This window comes from Drosophila busckii, chromosome 2R, assembly GCF_011750605.1.
Source record: "Drosophila busckii strain San Diego stock center, stock number 13000-0081.31 chromosome 2R, ASM1175060v1, whole genome shotgun sequence".
In the NCBI taxonomy this organism is placed as follows: domain Eukaryota; kingdom Metazoa; phylum Arthropoda; class Insecta; order Diptera; family Drosophilidae; genus Drosophila; species Drosophila busckii.
In genome coordinates this window covers 11,254,632-11,270,398 of record NC_046605.1, presented here as the reverse complement: position 1 = coordinate 11,270,398, position 15,767 = coordinate 11,254,632, and the positions used below count along the sequence as shown (strand labels likewise).

The following is a 15,767-nucleotide window of genomic DNA, read 5'->3' as shown; positions in this document are numbered from 1 at the left end:
GCTCTGGAACAATGCTTTAGGAAATTCTTTGTTTAAATAATAGGCATAGTTATTTAAAGTAGCTTATTAGAAAATTAAATATTTATTCATATATTGACTTCAACAACAACTGATAACTGATATTCATAAAAAAATCTCCTTCAAATCTGCTTCTAGTAATTTTCAGTGGTGCGCACATAGTTAACGCCGGATGGCATCGAGACTTTATCAAAGCCCTTGGGGAACAGCTTGTGGGCCTCCTCATCGGTAACAGTGGGCAAAATCATGACTTTGGTGCCGGGTGTCCAGTTGGCGGGCGTAGCCACAACCTGCAAGCGATCGGTCAGCTGCAGAGAGTCAATCACACGCAAGATCTCACTATAATAAATAGAAATTGTTAATTAAAAAATATAAAATATTTAATTATTTGTGCTACTTACTCAACATTGCGGCCAGTGGACATGGGATAGAACATGGATAGGCGAACTCTGTGGTCGGGACTGATGATGAAGAGCGCACGAATGGTCTTGCCGACTTCGGGATCCTTCTTCTGATCCTCATCCAACATGCCTAAAGAAACAGCCAAGTCGCGTGTGGGATCAGCAATAATGGGATAAGGGAACTCGCCGGGAATATCTAGGCAGTACGACTTGATGTCGTTAACCCAGTCCACATGCGAGTTCAACTCGTCCACAGAGTGCGCCAAACACTTGGCATTACGCTTAGCAAATTCAGGCTGATGCACCGCTATTCGTCCTAGTTCGGTGGTACACACCGGAGTAAAGTCGGAGGGGTGAGAGAAGAGCACTACCCAGCTAGAGAAGTGAGAGTGACCTATAGACACAGTTCTAATTATAATTAAATATTAAAACTACTTACGAGTTGCCCTGCCATTCGTGGAAGTTAATGGGACCCTTGGTGGTCGCAGCTTTGAAGTTGGGTACAGTCTGTCCTAGACGCATTTTGTTAATATTTTAGCTTTTGTATTGTAATGTGCACTGCTTGAAGCCAGTTAGCTCACTGATACTCGGTAGTCAAACAGAGCTCGCTTTTATACGATTCCGACGAACCTCAGCCCAATGAGAAGAAGTGAGAGAGAATGTGACGAGACCTGTTGGTTGAGTTCATGAGCACATGTCGTTCTTATCTCGCATATAAAACGAATAAATATATGTATGTGTATATAGTTGATTAAGTGATTATTTAGACACATGTATGTACTTATATGAAAGTACTTCATATATGGAGATGTGTTTATATATATTTATAATTAGAGGCCATCAAGTCAAGCCTAATATAGAAAAGCAATAGAATGTAAGGCCAAGTAAAGATGAGAGCTACATGTGTTTATACAAATATTAAACAGTAATAGGCACACGTATGTGTTATATTTAGGCTGAGCCGCGATCATTTAGCATGACAACAGCAGCAGTCTAGAAATTTCTATTTTTCTAAAGAAAAAAAGTACAGTTTGCAAGCTGTAGCTAGTGTAATATTACATTTATAGTTATTTAGTTTATTTTTTAATTTATATTTAAAGTAAGAAACTTAAGCCAGCAAAACACCTGTCAGATCATCTAGTTGGATAATTTCAAAAGCCGCAAAAAACGTAAACAGAGAGCAACAATAAAAGAGCGAAACAATTTCTACGCTTGTGTTGGTGTCTTCCAAGCAAATTTCAATACAAGCGCACATTTTACACTCAATGAGGGGGCTCGTCTGTGTTGCTTCGAGCTCTGTGTGATTGTTTTGCAAAGAGAGCGGCTCAGACTGTAGTAGTGTTAGTGAGTCCCATATAATTACCAACACAACTATTGTCGGTGTGCACACACATGAGTAGCAACTTGTTGCGCTCCTCGTGACTTCGGCTATTTTTAAAGAGAGCGTCAGTTTGTTCATTTGTGTGTGTGAACTCCATACAATTTACTAATACTACAATAGATTTTCTCTCAGCGACTAATACGTATATGAACTATTCGTTTCTATTCGGCTGTCTAGCTGTAAGCTGATTAGATATATTTTGGTGTTCGACAAGTGTGCATGAATAATAATGATAAACAATAAAAAATATATAAAGTTTTGTTTTATAAAGCATTTTAGCCATTTAAAAACAAAATCTAGCACGCAATGTACAGTGTTGTTCTAGTTCTATGTAGACCTTCAAACTAAAACGCAATAAACAGTCTACACGTGGCGGTCATCAGTGGAAAATTTTGTGAACAACAAGCCAGCAAACCATTTTGTATGCCGACGAAGTCGAGACAAACAAGCTGTTTATGGGTGTATACATAGAAATGTATATGGGCATGCAGCTAACCGGTGTGGGACCACTGAAAACCAGATATTTCTGCTTTTCTGATGAAATAAAAAAGTACAGTTTGCCTGCTAGTTAATGCACGTTGCTTTTTCTTTTTGTTTCACTTGGAGAAAGCAAAGAAATTTAATTTTAAAGTTATGTTTTAAGATTTACTCAAGCATAAAAAGGTAAACAGAGAGCTATAAACCAAGAGAGCAGCAATCTGTGTGTCTGTGTTGGTGTTGCGCAGGCAAATTCCAATACCAACACACAATTTACGCTCAATTTGTGTTGCTACGAGCTACGTGTGATTGCCGTGAAAAGAGAGCAGCGTAACTTGTAGTAGTGTTAGTGAGTGCCATACAATTACCAACACATGCGTACGTTTGCGCTCAGCAACTGTTGTCGGTGTGCACACACATGAGCAACAACTTGTTGCGCTCGTTGTGCTGTGAGCAATTTTAAAAGAGCGCATGTGAATGTGAATTTGTATTGGTAAAGTCTATACAAATTACCAATTTGTGTTGGTCAGCTCCACAGCTGCGGTTTAGTTAAATCAGAAGTGCAGTGGGTCAGACATATTTGGAAAGTCAATCATATTGGATCAGCTTGCAATTTTCTAAATTACATATAATTAAAAAAAAAAGTGATTTGCGTGTATGGAATAAAAATGAACTACGCAGTATAAATTAATTAACTACACGTGCCAAACAGTGGAATTTTTTCTAAGCGCCAAGCCTAAAGGTATTTTGTATGCTCTGACTGTATATAACAAACAATTAAGGCAAACAAGTTGTATATACAAAGCTACACGTGTATGTGTATGTGTGTGTGGGTGTGTTGAAACAATCTGGCTACGCTCAACTTTGAACTCGAACAGCCATTTTGAAACGTAGCAAAGTAATATATAAAATCATAAAATAAAAATATAATTAATAACTTTGTGCTTGCCAAATAAATAAAATTGTAAACATAAAACACAAACCAACCTAATTATAACAAAAGTCTGGCGATTACCTAAGCCAAAGCCGAAGATAGTGCGCGCCGAACGTGAATTGTGCTTCGGCTTTAACCGATCGCTTGCGAGAGTATAAACAGCGCCCAGCAGCAGCAAGATGACATTCTACAAACGTAAGCTAAACGAAACGGAACAGTTAAATCCGCAAGAGTTCGACAACAACAACATGGAGCTGGTCTGTGTAAAGGATTTTGAGCGCCAGGCATTCGCCAAGCTGGAGAAGAATACCCTGGACTACTATAAGAGTGGTGCAGGCGAACAGTTTACTTTGGAGCAGAATCGCGCAGCATTTAGAAGATTAAGACTGCGTCCACGCATACTACGCAATGTCTCACAGCTGGACATCAGCTGTCGCATACTGGATGAGCAGCTGAAGTGGCCCATGGGCATTGCACCCAGCGCCATGCAGAAGATGGCGCATCCCGATGGTGAAATCGGCAATGCACGCGCCGCTGGCAAAGCTGGTGCCATTTACATCTTGAGCACGCTGTCCAACACTTCGCTAGAGGATGTAGCCGCTGCTGCACCCAACACATGCAAATGGTTTCAGCTCTACATATACAAAGAACGGTAAGCATTTGTTAAAAACAAAGTTTATTTAGCATAAACTAAATTCATTTGTTTTTACAGTCATCTAACCGAGCAGCTGGTGCGACGTGTGGAGCGTGCGGGCTTCAAGGCACTTGTCCTTACAGTGGACGCGCCTGTTTTTGGCAATCGTCGTGCAGATGTGCGCAACAAATTCAGCTTGCCAGATCACTTGAACTTGGCCAACTTCGAGGGCGAACTAGCCAATGTTACCACCATGGGCGGCTCTGGCATTTACGAGTATGTAACCAATCAATTCGATCCCAGCATCACTTGGCAGGACATTAGCTGGCTGAAGCAGCTGACCAGTCTGCCCATCGTGCTCAAGGGCGTGCTAACTGCAGAGGACGCTGTGCTGGCGCGTGAATTTGGCGTCGATGGCATTATAGTGTCCAATCATGGCGCCAGACAGCTCGACAGCGTGCCAGCCTCCATTGAAGCTCTGCCCGAGGTCGCCAAGGCAGTGGGCAATGATATGCTTGTTATGTTCGATGGCGGCATAATGGAGGGCAATGATATATTCAAGGCCATAGCCTTGGGCGCCAAAGTGGTCTTCCTGGGACGTCCGGCTCTATATGCCTTGGCGCACAATGGACAGCAGGGTGTGGAGGAAATGCTGGAGATATTGCGCAAAGATTTTGAAACTACTATGGCCTTAATGGGTTGCCCTTCATTTGAGGATATAACGCCGGCAATGGTTGTGCATGAAAAAACATTTATGAAATTATAAGTCATGGGTTATCTAATTGTAAAATTAATATATTAAATATTGTTATAGAAGACTGTTAAATGAATAAATACAATTATATTAAGATGAAACTTAAACTTGCTCTTATATTTTTATTACAATAATTAATAATAATTGTGGTACAGAGGTTTAAGATGAATGATTTTAGTTTCATCCAAGTATTATAGAGAACTCAATTGTTTGGTCTAAACGACCTTCACTCATGCCACATTACAACCCACTCTGATTACATAATATAGTTAAGGCTTTAACAATAGAAACATCTTATAAAATGCAATTGAATGTAATTCATTCATAGCAAATTTCTTTCATATAAATCTTTATTACAGTTGATTAGGCTAAATCCAGAAAATAGTTAATTTGTTTAACATACAATGTCTATTGTATTCAACGATCTTTTATTGTTACTATTTAAAATTCTACTCGATTCAATGAGTTTGTTGGTAGTCTTTTGATAATTTTAGATTGGTTTGAGCCTTCTACTATTTACCAAGCTATAGATAATGAGTGATAACACAAGGTATATGTAGTTTTGATTTTTTAAAAAATATTTATTTGCCTAATAATATTTTGTATAACAAACATAAAGAGTTATAAACAATAGCTCTTAATAATTTTCAGTGGTGCGCACATAGTTAACGCCGGAGGGCATCGAGACTTTATCGAAGCCCTTGGGGAACAGCTTGTTGGCCTCCTCGTCGGTAACAGTGGGCAAAATCATGACTTTGGTGCCGGGTGTCCAGTTGGCGGGAGTAGCCACAACCTTCAAGCGATCGGTCAGCTGCAGAGAGTCAATGACACGCAAGATCTCACTATAATAAATAAATAATTGTTAATTAAAAAATATAAAATATTTAATTAATTGTGCTACTTACTCAACATTGCGGCCAGTGGACATGGGATAGAACATGGATAGGCGGACTTTGTGGTCGGGGCTGATGATGAAGAGCGCACGAATGGTCTTGCCGACCTCGGGATCCTTCTTCTGATCCTCATCCAGCATGCCCAGAGACACAGCCAAGTCGCGAGTGGGATCAGCAATAATGGGATAAGGGAACTCGCCGGGAATATCCAAGCAATAAGACTTGATGTCGTTAACCCAGTCCACATGCGAGTTCAACTCGTCGACAGAGTGGGCCAAGCACTTGGCATTACGCTTGGCGAATTCGGGCTGATGCACTGCAATGCGACCCAGTTCGGTGGTGCACACGGGTGTAAAGTCGGAGGGATGAGAGAAAAGCACAACCCAGCTATAAATATAAGAGTGAGTCAGCGTTAATTTTTAGGTTAGACACGAGCTTATATTAATTTCAAATGTGCACTTACGAGTTGCCCTGCCATTCGTGGAAGTTAATGGGACCCTTGGTGGTCGCAGCTTTGAAGTTGGGTACAGTCTGTCCTAGACGCATTTTGTTAATATTTTAGTTTTCACTTTTTCACTTTGCTTATGCACTGTTCGAAGTTAGTTAGCTCACTGATACTCAGCAATGTACCGGAGCTCGCTTTTATACGATTCAGCCGGGCCTGAGACCAATGGGAGCAAGCGAGCGAGCACGACAAACAGACCCGTTTGTTTAGATTGTCCGCACCTTATCTACCTTTTATATTTTGCATATAAACGAATATATGTGTGTGTATATTCATATGTACGTATATGAATATATATGTATATTTGTCTTATTATATTTATCTGCCATATAGGAAAGCCTAACTTAGACAAGCAATTGCATATATGTATGTATGTACATAAGACCAACTAAAAATGGAAGCTTGGGCGTCTTCTTAAATATGTATTGTATATGTATGCAGATAAATAAGTATATGTACCAATGTTAAACAGTTACTAAAGTGAATGTTTGTATGTAGTTTGAAACACAATCACTTTGCTTGACAACAGCAGCAGTCTGGAAATTTCTTTTTTTTCTGTTTCAATGAAGTACAGTCTGCAAGCTGTTGGCATGTGTAAAATAATATTTTTATTTAATTTCATTTATTTATTTATTAGGCAATCAAAACACCTGTAAGATCATCTAGTTAGATTATTTAGAAAGCCGCAAAAATGTAAATAGAGAGCAATAGCCAAAGAGCGCAACAGTTTGTTTGTTTGTGTTAGTGTCTGCTAAGCAAATTTCAATACAAGCGCACATTTTACACTCAATGAGGGGGCTCGACTGTGTGCGACAAACTCTGTGTGAATGCGGAAGCAAAGAGAGCGGCATAAGTTGTAGTAGTGTTAGTGCGTCCCAAACAATTACCAACACATGCAAACGTTTACGCTCAGCTGCTGTTGTCGGTGTGCACACACATGAGCAGCAACTTGTTGCGCTCGTCGTGCCTTCGGCTATTTTTAAAGAGAGTGTCAGATTGTTCATTTGTGTGCGTAAACTCCATACAATTTACTAATACTACAATAGCTTTGCGCTCAGCGCCTAATATGTATAGGAATTATTCGTTTCTATTCGGATGTCTGGCTTACAGCTGATCAGATCCATTTCCGCGCTCAGCAAGTTTGCATGCATAATAATAAACAAATAAAGTAAATTGAAAGTTTTGATTTATAAAACAATTTTATACATATTGAAACCAAATCTAGAACCCAAGTACAGTATTTTTCTAGTGCTAGTGCAGACCTTGAAACTAAAACGCAATAAAGACTCTACACGTGTCGATCAGTGGAAAATTTTGTGAACAACAAGCCAGCAAACCATTTTGTATGTCGAGTGTAGATAACAAAGCAAGCGAGACAAACAAGCTGCTTATATGGATTTGTATACGGATTTGTGTGTATATACATACATATATGGGAATGTGACCGGTAGAGGGCAAACTAAAAACCAGAAATTTTTGTTTTTCTGATGAAATAACAAATAAACAACAATTTGCTTGCGTTCGTGGTTTGTTTAAATTGGGAAAAAGTTTAAAGTTATAACAACTGTATCATCAGCTGTTTTAAGTTTTGCAAAAGCATAAAAATGTAAACAGAGAGCACTAAGCCAAGAGAGCATCGATATGTGTGCTTGTGTTAGTGGCTTGCAGGCAATTTCACATACCAACACACATTTTACGCTCAATTTGTGTTCCTATAAGTGCTGTGTGAATCTTAAGCAAAGAGAGCAGTTTAACCTATTGTGGTGTTAGTGCATCCCGTACAAATATTAATACATGCAAATGTTTTCGCTCAGCATTTGTTGTCGGTGTGCACACATACGTGTGCTCATTAGCAATCGTAGCTAAAGTTTGTTACTTTGTATCTTATTTTATTTGTAAGCTTCATACAAATATAGAATACTTAATCGGCTCTCTGTACAAATGTGTATTTCAAACATTTGAAGCGCGTGTTACATGGTGATTACTTAATATAACTTTTATTAATTAGACAATGCTTAAATTTGCATATTTATTAACAAAGACATTTAAAAGTCATTTCCCAAGCACGTGTGTGCAAAGTACAATTTGTTTGTTTGATAGCAATAATTCTTAATTCAACACAAAATGAAAATGACTTTAAAACCACATTTACATGCAATGCGGCTACATGCATTTATGCATATGTTTATGTACTTATTATATAGCAAACAATTGAGATCATCAGTTTAAATTGCTGGGACAATCAAATACTATATTATTTATTGCATAGGATATTTATTTATTTTAACTAGAAAAACAGACAAATAGAAGATTGTTTACATGGTTACTTCACAAATATAATGAAATCAAATACCTGCCATTAGGTGTTTTTGAACATTGCCGCGTAAAATTTTAAGACTCAAATTTTTAGTGGAGGTGTGCGATTTATATTTAACATTTGTTATCGGTTTAGCTAAGTAAGATGGCAGCTCTAAAATTGCTGACAGTGCTCTGTTAAGCTTAACCGAAATGTAAAATTTATCCGCGGATAACCGCCATAAGTTTAAATAAATTAAATGCTTATTATTGAAATGGTCTGTTCATCGCTCACATGAAAGAATAAAGGGTTAAGCTCAATTTTTAACACGATTTGCTTAATTTGTAACCACTTTTGGTTTAATGAGAAATGGATTTTTTCAGCAACAGTGTGGCGCAATCAATTTCTGCAGCCTTTGAAAATGCCACCGATAAATTTGCTCGAATATGATGTGAAAAAATTGTGGTGGCAAGATTAATTGTGTATGCTGGTCACACTGCAGTTAATTCGATGTAAAAACTCTAAAACAAAAGTGATTTGTAGTTAAAAGAAAGTGCACCAAACTTAATTACGCAAAGGTAACTTAATAAAAGTTGTGCACCCGCAGCTAACCAATGCCATTAAAAACAAATTCATAAGGAATAACTTATCACAAACCACATAGCAATGCATTTTTTGGTCACCAGCAAAATTTTCTGTATGCATGAGTGTGTGTAAGTGCGAGCGAGAGTATTGTGTGTGTGTGTGTGTGTGCATGCGTGTGTGCCTGTGTTAGTGTGAACTGTGACTGGGCTGCTGCTGATTGCTGAGGGAAAACAAAGAAAACTTCAAAAAAGAACGACGTAAAAACGCATTTTGAAACGCATTTAGTGTTAACTGTTGCTGAGTGAGTTACCTGTCGCTTAGTTAATATGCAAAAAGTGTTGAAAGTACATTTTACGCTATTGATTTTATGAAATGTTTGACTGCATTTATATTGATGCATGTAGTTTGTATGTAATTCAAGTTGTTGCAGCTGCCTATGCTAGTGCTATTGTTGTTGTTGTTGCTGCTGCTGCAGCTGCGCGTCGTAATCTGTTCAAGTTATTGTTGTTGCTGCTTAGAAAAGGGTTTATAGTTGATCTTGTGCTTGGATGAGTTAAAGTTGTTGTTGTTGCTGTTGCTGGTGTTCAAATGCACTGCTTGCACCTGCTTTCCATATACACACACCTTAATTCATGCCCAGCCACCCACACAGTCATGCACACATTTGTATGTACATGTGACAATATTTCTGGCTCTCGCTTTTAATGCCTTATTACACAAATCTCTCTCAGAGCGCAACAACAATAACATCAGTTACAGCTAAAATGGATTTTGAGCATGCTGCTGATAACGACCAAGAGCATAATTCAAATTTGTCCTCGGAGAGCAGCAGCGCCAGCTTGACAGCCAGCGCCAGCAGCAATCTGCAGTCTCATCCAACAGCAGCAGCAGCAGCAGCCTCAGCAGACATAGCAACAGTTGCTACGTTAAATGAAGCTGGAGCGAGCAGCAGTGGCTCAGCAGCCCTCGATTTTGACCCAGAACAGCAACAGCAACAACAACAATTTCAACAGCAAAACGTAGCAACTGAACATGAGCATTCTCCCACTCCAACGTTGCAGCCACAGGCAGAGCACAGCGAGAGTCCAACGCACGAGGAGCAGCAGCCATTGTTAGAAGCGGAAGATATAATTGACGCAAACTTTATTGCAGATACTGTTGACGCGGGCGCCATAGAAAACGATAACGACGGCGTCGTGGAGCGCATTGACGATTTCGAGGACGAGGAGGACGGTGACGTAGGCGAGCCCGATAATAATCATCACGTCGAAGCTGCAGCAGACGTTGGTGAAGCTGAAGCTGAAGACGACGTCGAAGCCGACGCCGTTAACAACGCAGCTGCTTTGGTTGTAATCCCAGACGAAGCTGAAGGCTCATCCGCCAGTGGCCAGCAGCGTCTGCACTCTGTGGCCGTCTTACCCAGCTACTCCACTGCCGGTCAGAGTGTTTGGCGTGCCTCACTGCCACCGCTGCTACGTGCACCACGCAACAGCAACCACATCAATAATAACAACAACAACAATAGCAACAGCAACAATTCGCGTCGCACTCGCCATTTCTACAGCAACAACGGCAGCCACTTCAGCAACGACATGTACGGGCACAAGAGCTCCCACGGCCAGAGCCAAAGCCAGGGCCAAAGTCATAGTCAGAGCTCGCCGAGAACCAGTCAGACCCATCAAGGCGTAGACCCCCTACGCGTGCTATATCCTAATGTTAACGAGAGCGAGACGCCACTGCCACGCTGCTGGAGTCCACATGACAAGTGCCTAACCATTGGACTATCGCACAACAATATGCGTGTCATCTACAAGGGTGAGTTAATGTTGTTTATACATTTGGGCAGTTCCTGATCTCTGCTGATAAAACCAAAAAACAGCATTACGCAGTTTGTCAGCTGCTCAATATCATTTCTAACCTTAAATATATGATTCATCTTATTAAAATGCTGTAAAAAACAAATCTTAATTGAATGCCAAAAATATTGAGTGTCAGGATGCACATTACTTATGGCCAAAAGCACAAACTTACCAAACAACCAACACACTTGTTTTTACTTTTTAATAATTCTAAAATATTTGAATTATAACGCATATATTTTGTTTACTGTTGCTCGTCTTTACAAAAACAACAACAACAAATAAATTCATTGCCCACAGCTGCTCCATTTTTGGGCAAAGAGCAATCAAAACGCCAACGCGCCACTTTAATAATCTGGGCGTCTCTCTCAGCCTGCGTCTCTGCATCGACTGCTCCGCGCTCCGAGCGCAGGCACAGCAGCCAGTTGTCCCGCTCGCACTCATTGCATTTGTGAGCGCAACGCAGCTGTGCTCGTCTGTTGTTTTGTTTTTGAGCGCCCACTACTCACACGCTCATTCGCGTGCTCTGGTGCGCTTGTGTGGGTGATTGCGAAACAGCTGATTGGCTGCACACATTGACAGTGCCCAGGAAGAGAGCATTACAGTGGTGCAAAACATATTGAAACACGCATTAAATTAAACGCATTACCGTTTATATTTTTAGGCTCCAGCAAGCATAATGATGCCGCTGGCTCAGTGCGCACGGCATATCCCATACCATCGTCCTGTGGCTTGTACTACTTTGAGGTGCGCATCATTTCGAAGGGACGCAACGGTTACATGGGCATCGGACTGACTGCTCAGCAGTTTCGCATGAATCGTCTGCCCGGGGGCGACAAGCAGTCGTATGGTTACCATGGCTACGATGGCAACTCGTTCAACTCTTCGTGCAACGGTCAGTCGTATGGACCCACCTTTACCACCGGCGATATCATTGGCTGCTGTGTCAACTATGTGAACAACACTTGTTTCTTTACCAAGAATGGTGTGGATCTGGGCATAGCATTTAGAGACTTGCCAGTGCGTATTACACAAATAGTTGTAGTCACAAATATGTGCTAAATGTTTATTAACTTTGCAGACCAAACTATATCCCACGGTGGGCTTGCAAACAGCTGGTGAGGAAGTGGATGTTAATTTTGGACAGGAGCCGTTCAAGTTCGATAAGATACAGGACATGATGAAGGAAATGCGATCCAATGTGCTGCGCAAAATAGACAGATTTACACATATGCTAGACACACCAGAAAATCTTATGAACAGGTTTGCCTACTAAAACTTTAAGCAAGTCTCAAGTCTAACTCTGACTGCTCTGCTCTAGATTGGTCTCCACATATTTGGTACACAATGGTTATTGCAAGACAGCCGAGGCGTTCAATTCGTACACCAGTCAACCATTTGATGAGGATCTAGCTTCAATCAAAACTCGTCAAAGTTTGTGTGCAGCACGTGCTTTCTTTTAAACATTTATCTAATGAAAACGCTTGCCTTGCAGAGATTATTAAGCTCATACAGACCGGCAAGATGAGCCAGGCCATTGAAAATACGCTTCGCGCCTATCCAGGACTCTTGGAGAACAATAAGAATTTATGGTTCTCACTAAAGTGTCGACAGTTCATTGAAATGATTAACGGTGCTGACATTGAGGTGAGTTAACAACGTCGAGTTGCCAGCCGGCGTATGCTTAACTGTATTTTATTTAAAGCATGCCAATAATAAAGTAACCGCCACCACACAGACCGTGCCCACAAATCAAACATCGGTTATTCAGTCGACCAAGGCGTTCAAGCACGGCAAAGGTGGCAGCGGCAGCGGTAGCAACAGCAACAATCAGCCAGCAAACAACACTGCAAACTCAGCTGTGATAAAAACAGGCACAGGAGATAAATCGGATGGCAAGCCGTAAGTTTTGATTTGCTGTATATTAAGCGCTATTTAATTTTTGTATAAATTTATTAGCATGCTCATTGATGACAACTCCAACAAATGTCCAGAGCATGAATCCAACAGCATGGATGTCGAAATGGAACCTTGCAACAGTCACTCCAATGGTGCGTTATTCTTTAGCAATTATCTTTATATAACAACTTATAGGTATATACATATAGGTGATTCAGTCTCTAATGGCAATGCCAACGTAGTGCGCAACTCTCTAGATGCCATCGATGAAGAAATGGGTTTGTTTATTATTATTATTGGCATTAAAACATTTTTAAAGCTTGCGTTTTGTTAGATGTAGATGTGTCGCCTTCGTCACGCAATTACGGGCGCGTTATTGAGAAAATCTTGGAATTTGGCAAGGAACTGTCCAGCATGGGTCAACAGCTAGAGAAGGAAAACCTCATGACCGATGAAGAGCGTCAGATGTTGGAGGTAACCAAACAGTGTTGCAATTCTATCAAACTGTTTCTAAATAGTTTTTGCACTTTTTCAGGATGCATTTAGCTTAATTGCCTATTCGAATCCTTGGTCCAGCCCTTTGGGTTGGCTATTGTGTCCCTCGCGACGAGAAACTGTCTCCACTACGCTCAACTCAGCCATATTAGGTAATTATTGCAACAACTCCCAACTAATTTCATCTATAAAATACTTTTTTTTTTCATAGAATCGCTCAACTTTGAGCGTCGTCCACCGCTGGAATATCTGGTGGCGCATGCAGCAGAGCTAATCAAGATGATTGGACATCATTCGCTGGGCGAGGACGCTTTCATTACCATCGACGATGTGTTTCCACAAAATTGACCCAGTTCGCCGACGCTGCTGAAGATGTTCGAGACCACGCTGACTTTGCCGCGAACCAGCGTGCGAACTGAACCACTGGGCAGCGTACCCACAACATCAACGGCTGCCGTGCAGACCAATCAGACCAAGCGTCGCCGGCGCAATAAACGCAATAAACGACAACAACGTCAAAAATCCAGCAGTGAGGCGCCTACATCTAGAAATTATGATCCTGTTATGACTAGTAGCATACGCGGTGGCAGCAGCAGCAGCGGCGGCGGTACAAACACGGCACGACGTGGTCGACATCGTATAGTTAGTACTGCAACAGCAGCAGCAGCAGTAGCGGCAGCAGCAGTGGCGGCGGCAGCTGCTTCATCATCCAATGCTGCAGCCAATGCAGGCGCTGGCACCAACCCGAGGTTATTTATGGAACCGCGGGACTATTTCGAGACGCTCGATTAGCTTAAGAGATATATTGATACTGATGATAAACAATCTGTAATCTATAGTAGGTTAATTCTGTTGTTACTTTATAATTTTTACTTGCGCGCAGTAGTCAGGTGCCGGTTTTATATCGTCCCTGTCTCCTTGAATGGTTTAAATTATGCTAATTAATGCTAAAAAAAAAAAAAAAGAAAAGATGATGCGTAATTTTAGCAGTTCTTTGGCCTTTGATTTAGAGAGATTTTTAAATAACGTTTAACAAATATTTTTTATATAATTAGCCTTTGGAGTTAAGCATAAAGTGTGTAATATTATCTTATGTATAATTAAACGATATAAACTATATATACAATATTAGTCGTGCTGCGTCACGCTACTCCCTCTAAAACTGAACGGCTTGCAATATTTTTTATATTCTTTTGTTTATATTTTATCCAAGACAACGCAACCCTAGGGAAACTCAACCAAAACCGATACAGACAGATTTCGAGATAAACAACGCAAATCTTTAGCATATTTAAAACCCGATTGTTCGTCTAACTTTTAACTAGCACTATAAATATTCTCAACAATTAATCGCTTACATCAAATGCAAAACGTTTTAAAATCATAAAAACTGAAATATGCATAGCCAACAATAATAAAAAGATTAAAGATTTCGGTGCGTAATTGTGAGACAAATTGGATAAGTAATATTGATTCAGCTCTCACTTGCAATTTGTGCAAAATTTAACAATATTTCGATGGATTTTTCATACAAGCAACTTTTAAGTGTAATAACTCGCTGTAGTAGCATATAAACCTAATCTATAAGTATATACATCATACATCGTTTAAATATATATATACAACTACCCAATTGGAGTTTATTTTATAAAGAACAGTTGACGAAATTTGCTTGCGAAACTACAATATGTAGCTTTTTATTATGAGCTATTAACAACACAACAATTAAATCTAAAATACATAGCAATGCGCCAGATTTATAAGTCGGGCTGCCTTATGCGCACCTCCCGCTCTGTATTCTTGACATGCTGCTTAAGCATTTGCATTATTTCATTGTCATACTCTGGTGGTGTGGGTTTATTCTCTGTTGCCCAGTAGTATATATCCCAATCGTTGCTCACGCCATTTATGAGTTGATCGTAGAGCGCTGTTTGCTCCGCATTGAAATCCTTCAGATACTTGGACACGAAGGTGCTCAACACCAAATCGTTCTCCAACATGCCGCGCTTGCGTGACTGATACAGCAAGCTGCAAAGTATATATATAATATTAGAACATATTCAATTATTTAGATTTCATGCATTTACCGTTGCTTACGCGTTTCTAGAGGCTCATTTGGACGCACTGGATACTCTGGCACCGGCAGGTGTGTGGGATCTTCATAGTCCACAATGGATTCAGGGGTCTTGGAGCTGCTGTATCGCAGCAGCACACGACGCGCAACTGTGGAACACTAAAGCAAATATTAATAAAAGTTAAAATATCGCACAAATAGTTACTTACATAAAATTGACGCAGCATTCTAATTGGGATGAACAATATATAATAAATACTGCATTAGCACGTATCATCCATTACACTCTCGTGCATGTATGAGTTGGAAGGCAAGCTGTAACGGCGGTAAAATGTAATTTAATATTCAAAATTGTTTTTGCCAAAGCACATAATTTATATTTTTTTTAAGAGTTAAATCAGTTTCTTTTATTTGCTTGCTTAAATATAACGTGTAATTTAATACAGTTAATTTAAATTAACATGCGATCAGCTGTTCTGTTAAGTGAGCACGGTTGCACACATGAGCAATGCACAGTGGTTTCCATTTTCAATGGAAATGTTGCTAATTTAACAGTTGCTGT

General features: G+C 40.1%; 5 protein-coding genes across 8 annotated transcripts; 2 read left to right on the top strand and 3 right to left on the bottom strand.

Moving 5' to 3' along the window:
* Positions 1–66: 66 nt before the first annotated feature.
* Positions 67–6,111, bottom strand: LOC108596539 (peroxiredoxin-6). Its single transcript, XM_017982427.2, has 4 exons — positions 6,050–6,111; positions 859–952; positions 420–794; positions 67–357 (listed from the first exon to the last, which is right to left on the bottom strand). The coding sequence occupies exons 2-4, from the start codon at positions 939–941 to the stop codon at positions 153–155; spliced, it is 663 nt and encodes a 220-aa protein (XP_017837916.2). The 5' UTR covers positions 942–952; positions 6,050–6,111; the 3' UTR covers positions 67–152.
* On the top strand, positions 3,250–4,657 carry LOC108596536 (peroxisomal (S)-2-hydroxy-acid oxidase GLO5). Its single transcript, XM_017982425.1, has 2 exons — positions 3,250–3,863; positions 3,924–4,657. Exons 1-2 carry the CDS (start codon positions 3,391–3,393, stop codon positions 4,609–4,611), a joined length of 1,161 nt encoding a protein of 386 aa, XP_017837914.1. The 5' UTR covers positions 3,250–3,390; the 3' UTR covers positions 4,612–4,657.
* On the bottom strand, positions 5,157–6,120 carry LOC108596537 (peroxiredoxin-6). Its single transcript, XM_017982426.2, has 3 exons — positions 5,956–6,120; positions 5,505–5,879; positions 5,157–5,441 (listed from the first exon to the last, which is right to left on the bottom strand). The coding sequence occupies exons 1-3, from the start codon at positions 6,036–6,038 to the stop codon at positions 5,237–5,239; spliced, it is 663 nt and encodes a 220-aa protein (XP_017837915.1). The 5' UTR covers positions 6,039–6,120; the 3' UTR covers positions 5,157–5,236.
* Positions 6,121–8,779: 2,659 nt separating this feature from the next.
* LOC108597181 (ran-binding proteins 9/10 homolog) lies at positions 8,780–14,293 on the top strand. Of its 4 annotated transcripts, none has more exons than XM_017983604.1 (12): positions 8,780–8,871; positions 9,610–10,693; positions 11,402–11,757; positions 11,819–12,000; positions 12,059–12,171; positions 12,233–12,384; positions 12,476–12,639; positions 12,697–12,788; positions 12,846–12,914; positions 12,971–13,110; positions 13,172–13,283; positions 13,343–14,293. In XM_017983604.1, exons 2-12 carry the CDS (start codon positions 9,643–9,645, stop codon positions 13,477–13,479), a joined length of 2,568 nt encoding a protein of 855 aa, XP_017839093.1. In that variant the 5' UTR covers positions 8,780–8,871; positions 9,610–9,642; the 3' UTR covers positions 13,480–14,293. The 4 variants fall into 4 exon arrangements, with proteins under 4 accessions (XP_017839093.1, XP_033148938.1, XP_017839092.1 ...); XM_017983603.1 differs by having other exon boundaries at positions 8,781–8,871; positions 12,443–12,639; XM_033293047.1 differs by having other exon boundaries at positions 12,443–12,639; positions 12,697–12,914.
* Positions 14,294–14,804: 511 nt separating this feature from the next.
* LOC108595799 (succinate dehydrogenase assembly factor 2-B, mitochondrial) lies at positions 14,805–15,493 on the bottom strand. The gene is made up of 3 exons (XM_017981090.2): positions 15,415–15,493; positions 15,219–15,364; positions 14,805–15,159 (listed from the first exon to the last, which is right to left on the bottom strand). The coding sequence occupies exons 1-3, from the start codon at positions 15,430–15,432 to the stop codon at positions 14,889–14,891; spliced, it is 435 nt and encodes a 144-aa protein (XP_017836579.1). The 5' UTR covers positions 15,433–15,493; the 3' UTR covers positions 14,805–14,888.
* Between the last annotated feature and the right edge of the window lie 274 nt (positions 15,494–15,767).